This window comes from Corapipo altera, unplaced genomic scaffold (genome assembly GCF_003945725.1).
Source record: "Corapipo altera isolate COAL_440 unplaced genomic scaffold, ASM394572v1 96, whole genome shotgun sequence".
In the NCBI taxonomy this organism is placed as follows: domain Eukaryota; kingdom Metazoa; phylum Chordata; class Aves; order Passeriformes; family Pipridae; genus Corapipo; species Corapipo altera.
Genome location: NW_020884962.1, coordinates 1,964,156 through 1,980,105, shown reverse-complemented (window position 1 = coordinate 1,980,105; position 15,950 = coordinate 1,964,156). Strand labels below are relative to the sequence as shown.

Here is a 15,950-nt window from a genome sequence, read left to right as displayed (position 1 = left end):
CCTGTGCAGGGCCCAGCGCTGCAACACACTCTTGGTGCTGGCAACTGCAGCTCAGGGCTGTATGAGCCACCTGCCTATGCCCCAGGGATGACTGGCATGAGTGGTGACCAAGGCTGAGGCACTCCCAACCTCCCCACACTGGGCAAAACCACAACGTATTTGGCTACTCACAGATGAGCAGAGCCCCGTGAGCCCCACCTGTCCCAGCTGAAGATCACTGGCCTGATCTGGAAGAGGATCTGGGAGAGTGAACTGCTCTACAGCCATGGCTGGCCCCGGGGTCTGCCTGCACAGGCAGTGACCCAACTGCTACCCAGGAGCAGTGCCCTCAAGTGCTGCCCGCTGAGCCCAGCCTGTCCCTGTGGCACCTGGGGGCTTTCACTGAATTGGCCCGGGCACCAGACTTGCTCCCCTCACCTGACGCCTCTGCCAGGAGATGAAGTGGGCAGGCAGCCAGTGGGGTGGGAGAGAACAGATTGTCCGCCAAAAAGTGCGTCAACTCCCAAGCGGCAGCTCAGAGCAGGATCTCTGGCGAGTTTATACCCCATTTTCCTGAGCCTGCTGGGAGGGTTTGGGGCTGTTTAAGGACTCTTTGCCAGCATCCTCTTCAGGTTCCTTGACTCCTCTGGCAGCACCATGGTGACTGGGGATCGGGAGAGGTGAGCTTCCCCTCCAGCAGAGGCTGGCAGCAGGACTGTACTGCTGGTGAAGCTCCCAACAGCTGCTGGTGCTCAGTGGCTTGGGCACCAGCCATGGCCTCAGTCCCCTTGAGCATCCCACCCTGCCTGGACGGGGCAAGGGATGGCCCTGGAAAGTGCTGGAGTTCGCATGTGTCCTCCCCAAAACACTCGCTGAGCAGCTCACCTGCAGCTCCTGCCCCGGCTAATTGCAGTGTTCTCACCTCACACCGGTGCACTGGATAAGATTAGCGATTACAGAAACCTCATACGACAACTGGGCTGAGTTGGGAGCTGTGTGAGGGAAATTGGACAGAGCTGCAAATGGGAATTAATTATAGCCTGGCAGTGAGAGATTGGAGGGTTTGAATCTATATTTTTATGCTTTTCTCAGTGCGGCCTCTGGCTCTGTCAAGGGTGTGAAGGGTGCTGAGGGCTTCACCACAGTGAACATACTCTCACTGCTGTCTGGGCTGTTACAGGGATTGGACAGGGGATGTCACAGGATGGGACCTGGACTGGGATCCTGGTGCTGCCCTGGCACAGGTGAGCGTGGCTGCAGCATTGCTGGAGCTTCCTGCCCTCCCTGATCTCTGCCTGGCAGCTGCTGTTATCTTCATTGCCATGGCAATGCCAGCCCAGCTCCCATGCCGTGTCCGTATGTGCCTCTGTGGGCAGGCTGGCCACAATGGCAGATGTGGTCCCACGCTGGGCTGGAGCCCTGCTCACACCACAGCCCACCAAGTCGAATGGCCCCGATGCAGGCAGGATGTTAGGACAGACCCAAAGGACTGTGGGGATGGAGATGGAGACACATCCTCTCACCTGGGGCTTTGGAGTCTGGGTGGAAAGCAAGGGGAGAAGAGGAGCTCTGCACCCAGAGCATCTCCCAGCCCTGCTCCATGCCAGGTCCAGCTGCAGCAGGACCCCTGTGCAGCACAGCCCCCCTGGGCTCAGCCAGAGGCCCCCTGCACAGGTGCCAGTCCATGGCCCCAAATGCTGTATTGATTGGTGTCCGGCTGCACTGATATTAAATTGTTTGCCAGCAGCTGCTGGCGTTTAACAGATCCTCCTGTCTGCTTGTTTATGCCATTTTTTTCCCCTCCCACCTGGGCCTGCTTGACGCTTTGGGAATTTTGCAAACATTTTAAAGGCAGCATTTCAAACTGCAGCAGGTAGCTAGTGAGGAGCAGGTCACTGTAAAGGGAGAGGAGAGGCAAGGCAGAAGAGATCCTTCACCCTTCAAAGCAGCCTTTGCCCTCGCCCTCATCCATCCTTGCAACCACACGCTCATTGAACTCCCCTGGTACAGTTCCACATGCTCTGCATGCCCACCCTGGCTGCAGGCCTGAGCCAGGGCTGGCTCCAGGGGCTTGAATTAACGGGGAGGGTATGTCTGAGGTGACACTTCCTGTCTGCTTGCTGCTTTTTCCTGGCTATGGAGGCAAGATCTGGGCCCAGGTCCTGGTTGGATTGCTAGCCTCAAAGCGGGAGAGCAAAGTGCAAATGGAAAAGCAGAACAGAGGGAGGGTGTGCCCTGGGGCTGACAGTGCCTGCTCTGGGTACATCCCGGCGGCTGCTGCCACGGCACAGGCTTTCAGCAAAGCACCAAATGCATTCGGGCTGACAAGGAGCTGCAGGTCATCTCTGCTCCCGGCGGACCCCTGGGAACCCAGCCCGGAGGTTTCCATGTCCCCTGGAGGAGCGTGGACTGCAGGGTGCCAGGATACAGGGGCCCAGGGAGAGCACAGGGGATTTGCTCTCCATTGATGTGACTCTCTCTCGCCTGATGTGACTGTAAGAGATTGTGGGATTCAATTAAGTTCTGTTTTCCTCCCAGTAACAGTGGGAGTCTCTCCTCTCCGCTTTAAAGCAGACACGCTGCCATGGAAGACAAATGCTCTCAATAAAGCGCTGAAGTGCGGTGCCGGGGAGGCCGATGCTTCCTGCAGCCGGCACTGCCCGGGGCGCGCCCGCCACTTCCCTGCGCCCGCCCCGCGCCTCTGCACACCCGGTCCCGCACCAGCGCGTCCCGCCGGCCCGGTCCAGGTGCCCAGAACCGGGTGGCGGAGTCGCCGCGGGCTCTCGGCTTGCTCCGGCGCAGGACCCGCATCACCACCCCCTTCCCCCCGTGGAGGCCCCGCGCCCCGCGTGGGCCCCCTCCCGCCGCCGGCCGAACGTTGCCAGGCAACGGGAAGATGCTTTTCTGACTGAAACAGTAAATCGGCAGCCGGGTCGTGGGTGGGGGGAGGGAAATGGCTCGCCTGGGGCTGCCCGGAGGAGCACGCGAGGCTCCCCCCCACCCCAACACACTCAAAAATCCGGAGAGGAGAAGCAGCTGTTGCAGCCCTGCTCAGCCAAAAGCTGCTCCAGCCACTGCCAAAGACCCCCGAGCATCGGTCAAAGACAGCACTTGGCCCCAGGAGCCCCTGCCTGGCTGGGGGACAAAGCAGGGACAGGGTGTCCCTCAGCAGGGTCAGCCTTGCTGGCCTCCTTACTGTGGAACCCTCCCGGGGAGCCTTGGCCCTGCCTCACGCCCCGGATGAGACTGAGCCTCTAATTTGCCCTCTCCCTCCCTCGCCAGCCATCACGCCATGGCTAAACGAGCTCCAGGCAATTTTCTCAGAAGTTGACTCCTCTGTGCTGTGGGAACACAGGACTAAAAATAGCCAAAGCCTGTGTGTGCCTCTCCAGGTGAGCCTCACTCCAGAGATAAAGGCAAAGGGGGCAGTGGCTGCCACCGGCTCCTCCACATCCGGCCATCCCACCCATCTCCCCCGCTCTGCCTCAATTTCTTGCAAGGATTTGGCCACCCAAATGTGCACTGCAGCTGCAGCAGCCTGGGGACCTCTGGCCAGAGGAATCCCAGGGCTCAGACATCCCTTGGTGTCAGCAGCGACAGACAGAGCTGCTCTTGGGCTCAGGCTCTCACCTGGCAGCCTCCAATGGCTGTGCTTTACCTGGGCATCCCCTGACCCAAGGGGCTCCGTTGTGGAATGGGGACATATCCCTGCTCCCCCCCCACCAGCTTACAGCTCAGAGGCTCCTCTCAGCATGACCCAACCCTCCCAAGTCCAGTAAAGCAGCCACATTTCCTTCCCACAGTGACTCAATTATAAATTCAGAGTTAAATCTTCCCCCACAAGACACCCCTCTCCACCCCTCTGGCTGCTTCCAGCACTTTGAATGTTGAACACTTTCCAGGGATTTTTGTGTGCTCGGGCTGACCCCATCCACTCTCGTTCAGACTAACTCAATCAGCCTCATTTCATTACTAACTGCTGCAGCTTTGCACCTCTAGAAAAAGCACTACTTAAATTATTGACACCTGCCAAGCTGCTTTCTCCACCTCTGTGGGGGCCAGAGGAGAGAGAGTAGATCTGTTCCCACCCAGCCTCTATAGCTACCAAAAATGTCAAATTATCAGAATGGTGGAAATTAGAAAAGTGGCATTTAGGTAGTAGACAAACATTCCTGTTTTCTTCAGTAGCATCTGGCTAAAAGCAGAATTGGAAGTGACAGATGGGGAGAAAAGAGAGTAACCTGAATGCTGACAGCTGGGCTGGGGGTACCCTGGGAGTGGCTCATGTGACACCTGTCGCTCACCACTGACCTGTCCTGCAGGTTGTGTTTCATGCCCAAATGCTGCCAGGCAAGAGTTGCTGGGTTTGAGGGGAAAAGGGCTGGGAAGCTCAGAGAGCAGCAGGAGCTGCTGCTGCACTGCCACGGGCTCTGAGCTCAGCTGTGTGCCAAAGAGCCCTCTGAGGGTCTCCTGGAGCTCAAAGTCCCCCATGAGGGCAGAGCTCCAGCCCACACTGCTGACAGGGAGCACAAAACCATCGTCATCTTCTTCATCAGTAGCAGTGCTGAGAAGGGTTGCAGGGACCAGACTGGGAAAGCAGGTGAGGAGGAGTAAGGATACCCACAGAGTGTAGGCTCGTGGGCCCTCCCTCACCAGAGCCCCGAGGGGACTGCCCTGGCTCAGGACAGCCCTGAGTCTGCTCCCCAAGCAGGAACAGCACCTTTCTCCATGTGCCTACTTCTCCCCAGGAGATTCACTCACACCTCACTCCACGGCTGGTCAGCAGCACCAGAGAAGAGCTTCAAAAGCACCTTGTGCCCCTGCAAAGCTGTTTGGAAAGGGAAGCCGCACCCAGAAGAGCAGTGCTGCCCCGTGTCTGGACATTGCTGAGGTCCCAGGTCTGCTCCCCTCCTCCACCGCTCAGGGAGCCAGCAGGGCTGACGATGGGGAATACCTTGGGAAAAGCAGAAGCCAGGGCCACACCTGTATCTGTTTTAGAAATTACTTTATTGCACTAAAAAGAGTAAATCATCTGTAAAGAAACATTCCATTCAGGTATTAATATATTTTTCACTCCAAAAATGCATCATTAAATCCAGACACAAAAATATCAAAGCAGGAACAATAGAAAATAGCTCCAGCAGAGGAGAGACCCATCCAGGCAACAGCCCTGGCTCCCACACTGCCAGCCTAGCACAGAGCAGAGCTCACAGCACCACATCCCAGGGCTCATTGCATGGCCACGCACCTGACCTGGGATAAGATGGGCGGGGCAGGACAACAGCCCCCAGGTCCTTGAGTGTCCCTCCAGGGCCAGCCCCAACCCAAGGAGCATCCCAGGGCTCTGCTCTCAGCATCCCCCTTTCCCAAACCCAAAGGCACATGACTCTTCTGTGGGGGATGTGTCACCCCTCAAACCTCTCAGAGCACCAAAATTTTTGCCCAGCTCTTGTTCCCCCTCCCCTCGCAGCCTGCTGGGTCCACTCCCCCCAGCATCATCCAGGTCCCCCCAGCCCCTCACAGGCACAGCACCCCAGGGAGCACAAGCTACTGGTGGGGCGTGCAGGGGTCTGTCAGGCAGCAGCCAGCTGGGCAAGGTCCCCTTCCTGCCCCAGATCTGCTCAGGGGCAGGATGTTCACCCTGCACCCAGGGTTGTGGCCTATGTCCCTGTCCCACCTTCCGCAGAGTCCCCATCTGCCCCCAGGATGAGCCTGGGTACCTGGGGGCCGAGGATCATCTTGGGGAGTGTTGGGAAGGCTCAGGTGGAAAACTCCCTGTGAAGGAGGGACGTGTCTGCTCCTTATGTCCTGCATGGTTTGTTTTCAGCCACAAGCTCAACAAACAGCCACAATCACCCAAAATCCCAAATTCCCCCGACATGCAAACACGGCGTGATCAGAACCATGCCTCACATACCTGAAACATATTTACAGACAAAAGTGAAACACTGCAAAAGATCAGCCTCAGATATAAATAGCCAACACTGAGATCTGCCATCTGCTGCAAAGGACAAGGAAGGAACATCGACTGCCAACACAGAGGTTAACACAGAGGGACACATGTGCATGTGTGTCCATGCATGTTGCAACAGGCGGGGTTGGGAGCGCTGCAAATCCTGCTCCCTGCACAGAAACATGCAGAGCCCGACACGATGGGTGACACCACACCAAACAACAACGCGGCGGATTTTATCTACCCACAAAAATGCCCCAGCTGGCATCTTCCCCGCTCCCACTGTCTCAGGCCAGTTAGCCAGGATGGCAGGGTAGGATGGGAAGGGTTGGGAGTACCTCGTTCCCTCCCAAAGAGAAACTGAGAGCCAGATCAGTCCCTTTGGGGAGCCAGATCACTCTGGGCACAGGAGCCTGGTGGCCTCACAGGGCACATCCCTCCTGCCCAGTGGGTGCAGCCACTCGCAAAACTCTACACCCACAGGGCAAGGGAGGGCAGAGGGTTGTGGAGCCTCAGCCTGCCCCCCTGCCCAGCCTCATCTGGGATGGTCCCAGCACTCAGGGAGGGCTACTCCTGTCACCTCGGCCTTTGTCAGCAAGCCCATCTTCTGGGACACTGACTGGGACCACCTGTGTGCCCAGGGAGAGGGATGCCAGCCCTTGGCATCTTCCTCCTGCGGGCAGAGGACAGGCATAGGCAGCCTCCTGGATTTGTGCAAACCCAAAGCCCCCGAAGCTCCATGAGCAGTTTTCCACAGGGGTCAGCAGTGGTGGACAGTGCTGGGGTGGGCAGGAAGGGTGGCCCAGGAGGCTGCAGGTGTCAGACCAAGCTGACTTGTGCATCTCTGCAGCCCTGCAGGGCTGGGAGGAGTCCAGGAAAGGCTCAAAAGCCACAAACCTGACTCCTCCCCCAGGGTGACTGCCCTTGGCCCACTCTCAGCTCACCTCTGCAGTGTTTTCTTCGCAGATTCCAAGACTAGAAACTTGTCTTTTAAATTAAAGCCGAGATCAATGCTGTCACCTGACTCCAGGAGCTGGGGCTTTGGGAGGTGGCAATAAGTGTGCTACAGAGATCTACCCACCTCCAACTTACGTGGCAGCCAGCTGGAGACCACAGGCACAGGGAGAGAAGAGGCCACCAGGTGTTTCCATCATTCCTGGTGGGGACTGGACTGGAGGCTCCCCACTTCCTGCTGGGCTCCAGGAGATGCAGCCCCAGGCAGGAGCTGGGGGGGGAGCTGGGGCAGAGGCTGTGGCTGCCAGCCCTTCCTGCCCTGTCACAGGAGGGCTGGTGCTGGCAGAGCCCCACAGCAGCATTGTTTCTGGGGATCCCCATGCTCTGCCACAGCCCTGTCCCTCCTCAGGGGGCCCTTCCAAACCCTCCTCCAGCGGGACTGGGGGACAGAGCCAGCCTACCCCCCTCACCCCAGCCCCACAGGTGGGTGGGCTCCCTCCAGGGCTGCCAGCAGGCACCTACAAGCAGGACAGGAGGGTGGTGAGAGGCAGCTCCTTCTCCCCCAGCAGCGTGTCCCGCTTAAGGCTGCTGCCCTTGTTGACCACCTTGAGCTTCAGGGACATCTTCCTGGCATGGCCGGGGCCCAGCCCGTCGAAGAAGAAGTCCTCGTTGAAGATGGGGTTGCGGCTGTTCTTGACAATGGTGCTGCGCTGCTTCTGCAGCTTCCCAGGGTTGAGGCACAGCGAGACGCAGCAGTTGATGCTGCGCAGGTCGACGAGGGCATCATAGAGGTCCTCGGCAGAGACGAGGCGCACGCGCAGCCGGGCGTTGGAGGGGTCATACTCGGCAGCCAGGCGCAGGCTCCCACCCCGGCTCAGCCGCAGGCTGTGCTCCCGGTCCCGGCCCGGCGGCAGGTCCAGGGGCAGCAGGGCTGTGGGGGGCTGTGCTCCGGCCGGGGTGCTCCTGGCACGGCGCTGAGCGCTGGGGCTGGTGTCGGCTGAGCTGTCGTCGGTAGACAGTGAGCTGTTGCGGGCCACCGACTGCTTCAGCTTGATGACCTTGGACTGGCTCTCCTGGCTGAAAAGCTTCAGCAGGGAGACGGAGCGGGAGAGCAGTGGGGAGCCAAAGGGCGAGGATTCGGCTGAGGAGCACGTGTCGCTCTCACCGCCGCTGAAGTAGCGGCCAGGGTGCATGAGGGCTGCGCCCAGGTCGGCAGGTCCCCGGGGGCTGCTCTCGCCGTTGAGCTTGGCTCTGCGCTGGGCGCTGGGAGAGGTGACGGGCGAGGGGCAGAGGCTGCTGTGCTCGCTGTGGAAGAGCGACTCTTTGCGCCGCGTGTGGGGGCTCTCCATCAGCGTGGCAAAGCCATAGGAGGTCTGTGCCTTGGGCACATAGGGCAGCGACATGGCCGTCTGTGCCTGCGGGTCTACGTTGGTGCCGCAGCTCCCCTCGGCCGTCCAGTCCTCGGCGGTCTCGATCTGGATGATGTGCCGGCCGGCGGCCCGGGACCGGGACCGGCTGGACGGGCGGGGACTGCGCGGGGGTTTGCGCCCGGCCAGGTCCTGCTCTGAGACTGAGGAGCCCAGGGCAGCCGCTGCGGGGAGCTCGGAGCCCTCGGCCTCCGCGGGCGCCGCGCTCAGCTTGGGCGGGATGAAGAAGTCGGGGATCTTGTCGGGGGTGAGGACGTTGCTGTAGCGGGACCCCCGCGGGGATTCCTCCGGCCCCGCTCCCCGAGATCCACCGTTCTCCGCCACCCCCCGCAGCCGCTCCAGAAGCCACATCTTGCTGCCGGGTGTGGGGCTGCAAGAGACCCGAGGGGCAACGCTGTCACCGGGGGCCGGGCACCGGCAGGGGCAGGATGGAGCCGGCAGCCCCGGCAGCGAGCAGCGGCAGCGAGAGAACCGGACCCGGCAGCCCGGGGGGACGGGACAAGGACGGGAAGTAACTGGCCGCGTCGAGGAACACGGAAACCCGCCAACCCGGGAAGGAGTGGGAAGAAACCGACCGCGCAGAGCGGGGGTCGGAGACCCGGGGAACGGGGACCCGGCGGCGCCGAGCGATGCGATGGGACGGGACAGACGCAAGCGACCCGACGCCTGGACCGACCGACCGACCGACTGACCGACCGGCGGCGTCGCGAGCGGGACGTTGCCGGGAACCGCCGCACCTGGAGCGGAGCCGCCGCCGCCACCGCAGCCCGGGCGGGGCGGGCGCGGACGCGCTTTTATAGAGCGGCAGCGGCGGCGGCTCCGCTCCCCGTCCGCGCCGCCGCCGTAATCCTCCGAGTGCGGCGCCCCCACATTTTCGCGCGCCGCTCCTGGCTGGACCGAGACCAGGATCGGGACCGAGCCCCGGGATGCTGATGTCCCCCGACCCCGGGACACCTGGCCGTCCGCCCACGGGAGTGTCGGGGTTGGAATGGGACCGGGAGCGGAATCCCGACGGCGTCGCTCCGTGCTCCCCCACGGCGCCCCCGGTCCGGAGCGCGCCCGGGACCGGGGCCGAGGCCGTCGTTCTCCTCTGGGGGTGGTCGTTTCCCGCTCCGAGCTCTTGGGCTCAAAACACTGAACGAAACCAGCAGCGGCTCGGGGCTGAGGGGTTGCCGAAAGCATTAAGTGGCTTAATATCGCGCTGGAGGAGCGGGGGTCAGCACCAGATGTCACAGGCCCCTGTGTCACACAGCCCACCAGCCCCTGGCGGAATGCGGTTGTAGCTGGGGACACTGGGGCAAGACGTCAGGAGGATCCACGAAGCATCACCTCAAGCCCCGGCGCTGAAGCGGGGATGGGAGACTCAACCAGGTGATCGGCCCCAGCCCCAATCCCGCGGGGATTTACAGCCTTGGGGACAGGGATGCACCGAGCAGGACAGTGGCACGGAAGGGGCCAGAAGCTGTTCCTTTCTGGCTGCTCCCCTGTGGATGCCGTCAGGCCGCCGGGAAGCACCATCATTCCACAGCGGTGCAGGGCTGGCAGTGATGGCCAGGAAGGAGAGCCTGGAGCAGTAGCGCCTTCCGCAGGGGCTGCTGAGGGAGGTCTCGGCTCCCTCTGCATTTCCACTTGGAGACTGTAAACAGAAGCATCCAGCCGTGCCCAGCCAGATCGAGGGCTGGGATGTTTCAGGGACAGCAGCGGGAAAGGGGGACCGTGGTATCCTGGCTGGACCCTGGGCTCTGCACTGCAGGGTGCTGAGCCGGGTCCTGTTGTGGCGGGGAGGGCAGATGGAATCCGCAGGAGGAGGATGAGGCTCACGGAAGGGGCGGCTGGTGAACAAAAGGCCGATGTTTGCTTTTCCTCCACCCTGCAAACCGGTGGGTAAACAAGGTGCAGAAATGGTTGAGCTCCCTTGAGATAACAAAGAGCGCTGGAGCTGGGCGAGCTCTGCCAGCGCGACTCGAGGCCAGTGCCTGTGGGGCACGGAGGGGAGCAGAGTGCGGGGAGCTGCCTGACTGCGGGCTGGCAGGGCTGGGGACGGAGCCGGTGGAGCCGGCAGTGTGCTACCACCTGCTGGAAGCCGGGAAGGAGAAAGTCCTTCTATGGGAAGGGGCTCTGGAAAACCAAACTGAGGAGTGTCTGTTGCTGGCACATTTGAGACAGGTGGAGAGACCGTTGGTCGTCGAGATCCCCAAGGTCCTGGGAGAGCAAGGAGGCCACATCCCTCTGCAGCCGCTCTTCTGTGGCTTCCAAACCTTCCCAAAATAGCTCACCCTCCCCATCATCACACAGGCTGAAGAAACAGCAGCCCTACAACCCAGCTGTGGGGGTCACAGAGCCCACGAGCACCACACACCACCCTCAACCAAAGTGGTTAAACCCCTAAAACAAACCCCCTCCCAGCCCTTCATTCCTTCAGGGCAGCATCCCCGGGTCTGCTGGGCCAGGCAGTGCCAGCAGCAGCCAGTGAACCACATGGGCTTGTTCTCCAGCAGCAAAAGAAAGGAGCTGGGACCCTCACTGCCTTTTCCTGCCCTTCTATTGAGGGAACAGTGCAATTATCTTTGCAGATGCATCACTATATGACAAAAAATAGTAGCTGAGATAGAAGCGCCACATCCCCGCAGAATCCAACTATCAATGGAAAATTACGCATTCATTACTGGGCTTTATTTAGGGGCTTATTTTATTCATTGGCTCAGCCAAAACTGGCCAGCATGGCTGCCTTGTCTGGTGAGGGCTGTTCCCTCAGCAAGGGGCTGAGGGTGCTGGGGTGACCCTGCTCCCCGAGGTGGGTGCCCGTGGCAGCACCAGGCACACAGGGCAGAGCCAGGACAGGCCACCAGCTGCTGGGAGTGGTGCTGGACCCACCAGGTGGCTGCTGCCCACCTGGAGCACAGGACCTGCAGTGAGCCCCACCCAGGACTCTTGCTCCACTGGCTGCCACATTAACTAGTGGGTGACAGCTTGGCTCTGTGCCACTTGGAGCCTGCCTGGCCCTGGCAGGAGGCCCAGAGGGGGCAGCCACGTGCTGCCCCAGGTGGAGGCAGGAGGGGAGCCAGCAGGGCAGGGAGCCACCAGCTGCAAGGAGGAGAATGCGGTGCAGGACCAGCCCGGGGTGCCAAAGCCCACTCTGAAGCCAGGGGGACAGTGGGTGATCCACAGGGGACAGGGTGACTCAGGGGGGCAGAGAGAGATGTGACTGGACAGGACAGGTCAGCCAAGGTGGGACCTGGCAGGCACTGGTGGTGATGGAGACCTGTCCCAGCACCATGCCCGGGGGTGGCATGAACCACCTGGGTGCCTTGCTCATTTCCAGGTTTAGTTACAAACACGTTCCAAACCACGAACTCGCACTGAGCACCAGGTACAGGGGGGAAGGGGCTGTGTGTGACATAAAAACCTGCCAAAGCCCCAAGTGGCCAGGGGGTCTCCATGGGCCATGGGATATCTCTGCTCCCCAGCAGCCCCAGCCCTCCAAGGCAGTGCCAGCAGCTCAGCCCTGCTTCCAGGGGATGTTTGTGCCTGGCCCCACAGGTAGAGCCAAGCTGCAGGCTACAGTGATTCCCACCAGCCCTCGTTCCAGTGCTGGGAGAAGCAGGGGCAGCCCTGCCAAAGATGGGTTCAGGCTCCATTCCTCCTGCTGAGGCTGCCCACCAGTTCCCACCCTGACAGTGTTTCACCCGCACAAGTGGAATTAAACGTCTTTTTGTCTGGTTGGGCAAGGGGCTCCGTGTGGCTGATGGAGGTAGGCAGCAGCCGGGGGGGACTCACAGGGCCAGGGACTGCAAGACCCCTCTGGGGAGGAAGATGGGGAGCCCGACCCCAGACTGCAGAGGCCAGGCACAACCGGAGGAGGGCAGCACAGAGGGAACACAGCTTTGCTCCAGGGCTTGGGTGAGTCCAGTGCCAGGGGAACAGATCAGGGACGTATCCCCAGCATCACTGCTTCCTCTGTACAACCTGGCGGAGGTGCAGCTCGCTCTCCGCTGCCACAATGGGCTGCTCGTTCTGCCGGTGGTGGCTGATGAGGTGGCTGATGCTCTCAAACAGCACATCCTTGGTCCTTACCTGGGGTCAGGGGACAGCGGTCCTGAACTCAGGAGACCTGGCTTGCACTCAGCATCCCCTTGCAACCCCTGTGCCTGACCACACCTGCAGCCCGTGTTCCACACCACCCACTCCATGCCCTGCCCCTACCCCAGTCCCAATCACCCACCCCGGGCCCTGCCCTCACCCCCGTGCCCTGCCCTCACCACTCCCTCAGGGTCCACCAGCAGAAGATGCTTGGGCTGCCCGCTGTGCATGCCGGTCAGGACATACTGCCCCGGGTTGGTGAGACTGTCCCGCACCAGGAAGTCCCCGTCCATCTGCAGGAGCCTCTCAGCATCCCGTCGGCTCATCTTTCCGTGGTACCAGGGCTCCCGCCGAAGCTGCTCCTCCGTGGGGGCAATGGGGGCCTTCCGTGTGGGGGGGCTCGGCCACTGGTCCTCGATGGGGGGGCTGGTGCCACCCCCTGCAAGGCACTCATGGAGCTTCAGGGCATCCTCGAAAGGCCCTGCAGGAGCCAGGGGGTGCAGGGGGTCACCCGTGGGGCACAAGGCAGGGCTAGGGTGTGGTGAGGACAGGCCCTGGCTCACAGCCCCCCAGTGCTCTGCAGGGCACTGCTCTGGACTCGGCCAGTGCCAGCACCTCTGGGGCTGTGGTGGGTGGGCAGCTGACAGTACAGCTCAGCCTCCAGCACCAGCCTCCACGGTGCAGTGGCTTACTCATGTCAAAGAGGTCCTTTCTGGGGCTCTCCTCTGTCACTCCGTGAGCCACTGCCTCCGGCTCCCAGGCGTCCAGGCTCTGCGTGTTCACGTACATGTGCTCCTCGTAGTCCCGTGGCCCCAGGGAATGGCCATCCGCCTGCAGGTACCCGTCGCAGGGCTGGCCTGGGAGGATGGGCATCACTGCTGGCCAGGACTGGGCAGAGCCGTGGGGACCCCCCCCGACTTATGGCTTCCCCCCCAGCAGTACCCACCCTGGTTCTCCAGGTCCCAGGGTGGTCCCAGCTGGCCGTTAGGGTCTCGCCTGGCTGCAAACCCGCCCTGGGAAAGGAGACAGTGAGGGTGTTGGGGAGACCCTGCCCGGGACCCCCATAGTGGGGCCAGCAGTGGCCCTGGGGGCTCACCTGGTTGGAGGGGACAGAGCTGGAGGGCTGAGTGTGGACGTGACCCAGGACTGTGCCATGACGGAGCCGGGAGTCAATGAGCCCCCCCAGTGGGGGCTCCTTCCCTGGGATGCTGTTGTAGTAGTCGTGCTCGGCCACCTCCTCGTCCTCTCCCCAGGCCGACTCCTCTGCACCCAGTGCCCTGCATCAGGGACAGTGAGCTGGGGACACTCTGCCTGGTTCAGACCCTCCCCACATCCAGCAGCAACAGGGGCTCCCAGAGCCACCTCCAGCCAGGGGCTGTACCCGGGACAGGGGCTGCAGCAGGGCCCCTCATCCCCCATACCTGTCTGGGGGTACCACCACCTTGGGGGGGCTGTGCAGGTACTGCTTGAAGCGCAGCTCAAAGGCTTGTCCCACTGTGCTGATGACGCTCTGTGCCAGCCCCTCACAGCACTCCAGGATGTGGCAGGCTGCAGACAGACAGGCTTGAGTGCTTCCCCCACACTCCTATTCCCCCTCTGGGCCCCCCTGAGCCCCTCTTCCTGCTCCCCACAAGGGATCTCCTTCTCCAGCCTTCACCCCCCAATGCATCCCTCCTCCTCCACAAAGCTCCCGGGTGTGGGGGCCAGAGTCACCTCTCTGGTTGATGGGGTCCTTGGCAACGTAGGCGACATAGTCCGTGGTGTCCTGGGGGCACAGAGGGAGCTCAGGGCCCATGTCCTGCTGCTGCATGGGGAGTGGGGCTGGGGGCGCTGGGGAGAGGGGACATTTCGGCCCCAGCCCCACATCCTGACCCAGGGCCAGGCTGCCCTGCGCTTGGCTCAGCCATAGGACAGGCAGCCCCTGTCCCCACCGCCCTGGGGGGCCGCAGCCAGGGGAGTGCTGAGGTATGTGTGCCTCACCATGTCCCCACCGGAGGCGAAGGAGATGGACTGCATGTGGTGGTTAGCGATGATCTGTGTGGGCGACATGGCCCGGGGGGGCATTAGCACAGGGGCCACCAGCCCCCAGCTCACAGGCTGGGAGGCAGCAGGACCATGTGCCCAGGAACACTGTCACCTGGCGCGTGGTGGGGATCATGAGGTTCAGCCCATCAACGGAGATGTTGACAGCGATGCTCATGCCAGCAAAGCGCAGGTTGCTCTTGCCCAGGATGGAGAACAGGGCTTTGTTAGGAGCCTGATAGGGGAGAAGATGGTGGGGGTGATGCAGCCCATCAGGACCAGGCTTCCTGGGGTGAATGAGAAAAAGAGGGGTGCCCCAAGAGACCCCAGACCCACACGCTGCACAGGCACCCTCAGTGCCCTGTCCCACAGCCTCAGCTTGCCCCAGGGAGGGACAAGCTGAGTGGAAACTTACCTTCTTCTTCCAGATGCCCTTCACACCTGGCACCGCCTCATACAGTCTGTTGATGGCTTCCCTGCAATGGACAGCCCCTGGTCTGGTCACTGCTCCAGACCCCTGGCTCTTCCCAGCTGCCTCCCCCCACACGCACGGCTCTGGAGGCTTGACCCCCACAGCCTCAGGTGCCGCAGCCTCCTGGCAGTGCTGCCCCACGTCACGGCCTGCAGCCTGTAATCCCAGCAGGGGCCACCTCCCTTCTCCTCTTTCCACCCATTGATCTATGGCAGTGCCCTTTCTGTGTCCCTGCGTGCAGGGCGAGTCTGTGGGGCAGGGCTCCCCCAGACCCACATCTGTCTCTCCACAGGGCCCTGGGGAGGGGGAGCACCCAGGCCCACCGGGGGCTTTGAGTGGCACTGGGGGATGGGAGAGTGGGACTGTGGGGCCGTACCTGGTGACCTGTGTCCGGGTGTTGAAGTCGAGGGACCTCATGGAGCGCAGCACTTCGATGCACCCCATGTACTGCGGGGGGTGCATGGCCAGAGCAGCCCAGGGCAGGCAGTGGAGAGGAGAGAGACTGGGTGTCAGTGAGAAGGGCTCCTTCCACACCAGCTCCAGGGCTCACAGAGCGGCCTTTTGTCCCCTGCCCCAAAATGCCCCATCACATGCCCAGACCCCACGCTGAGACCCCACAAACTCATCTGTGTGCTACAGCTTGTGATGCCTCGTAGGGGTTCACTGTGGCAGGGTCCCGAGGCAGGTTGCCCGGCCCAGGAAGCCCCCGGCCCCCAGCCCCATCCCGGGAACTGCGTGTGTCAGGGGCGGCTGCCTCGGGGCAGCCACGGGTAGGACTCGACCGGGGGCTCTGCCCGCAGCCGTCAGGAGGAGTGGCCGGACCCGCCGAGCCCCGCACACGCGCGGGGCCGGGGTCTCCGCGCCTTCCCGCGCCGCCGGGCTCCGGCGGGACTTACCCGGACGATGTAGGAGACGCCGGGCCCCAGCACCCGCTCGTCGGGGTGCAGCCAGCCCTGCGCCGGTTTGCGGATGAAGCTGCCCTTGCGACTCCATTCGTCCCCGTCGGGCCGGGCCCCCGCCGCCGCCACCGCCCCCCGCGCCCTCCCCGCCGCCCCCCGGGCCC

General features: G+C 62.2%; 2 protein-coding genes across 3 annotated transcripts in view; both read right to left on the bottom strand.

Annotated features, from left to right (window-relative positions):
- Positions 1-4,967: 4,967 nt before the first annotated feature.
- On the bottom strand, positions 4,968-9,057 carry C2CD4C (C2 calcium dependent domain containing 4C). 2 transcript variants are annotated; one of them, XM_027664252.1, is made up of 2 exons: positions 9,006-9,057; positions 4,968-8,683 (listed from the first exon to the last, which is right to left on the bottom strand). In XM_027664252.1, the coding sequence occupies exon 2, from the start codon at positions 8,662-8,664 to the stop codon at positions 7,405-7,407; it is 1,260 nt and encodes a 419-aa protein (XP_027520053.1). In that variant the 5' UTR covers positions 8,665-8,683; positions 9,006-9,057; the 3' UTR covers positions 4,968-7,404. The 2 variants fall into 2 exon arrangements, with proteins under 2 accessions (XP_027520053.1, XP_027520052.1); XM_027664251.1 differs by having other exon boundaries at positions 9,002-9,022.
- A 1,907-nt stretch (positions 9,058-10,964) lies between these two features.
- Positions 10,965-15,950, bottom strand: part of SHC2 (SHC adaptor protein 2) — a 5,616-nt gene continuing 630 nt past the window's right edge. Inside the window, exons 2-13 of the mRNA XM_027664224.1 lie at positions 15,784-15,921; positions 15,264-15,334; positions 14,831-14,891; positions 14,531-14,650; positions 14,374-14,427; positions 14,107-14,158; positions 13,815-13,941; positions 13,490-13,670; positions 13,340-13,406; positions 13,086-13,250; positions 12,573-12,874; positions 10,965-12,387 (exon numbers count right to left, since the gene is read on the bottom strand). Coding sequence (XP_027520025.1) covers positions 12,259-12,387; positions 12,573-12,874; positions 13,086-13,250; positions 13,340-13,406; positions 13,490-13,670; positions 13,815-13,941; positions 14,107-14,158; positions 14,374-14,427; positions 14,531-14,650; positions 14,831-14,891; positions 15,264-15,334; positions 15,784-15,921 — 1,467 coding nt within the window. The 3' untranslated portion in view covers positions 10,965-12,258. The remainder of the gene's footprint in view (positions 12,388-12,572; positions 12,875-13,085; positions 13,251-13,339; positions 13,407-13,489; positions 13,671-13,814; positions 13,942-14,106; positions 14,159-14,373; positions 14,428-14,530; positions 14,651-14,830; positions 14,892-15,263; positions 15,335-15,783; positions 15,922-15,950) is intronic.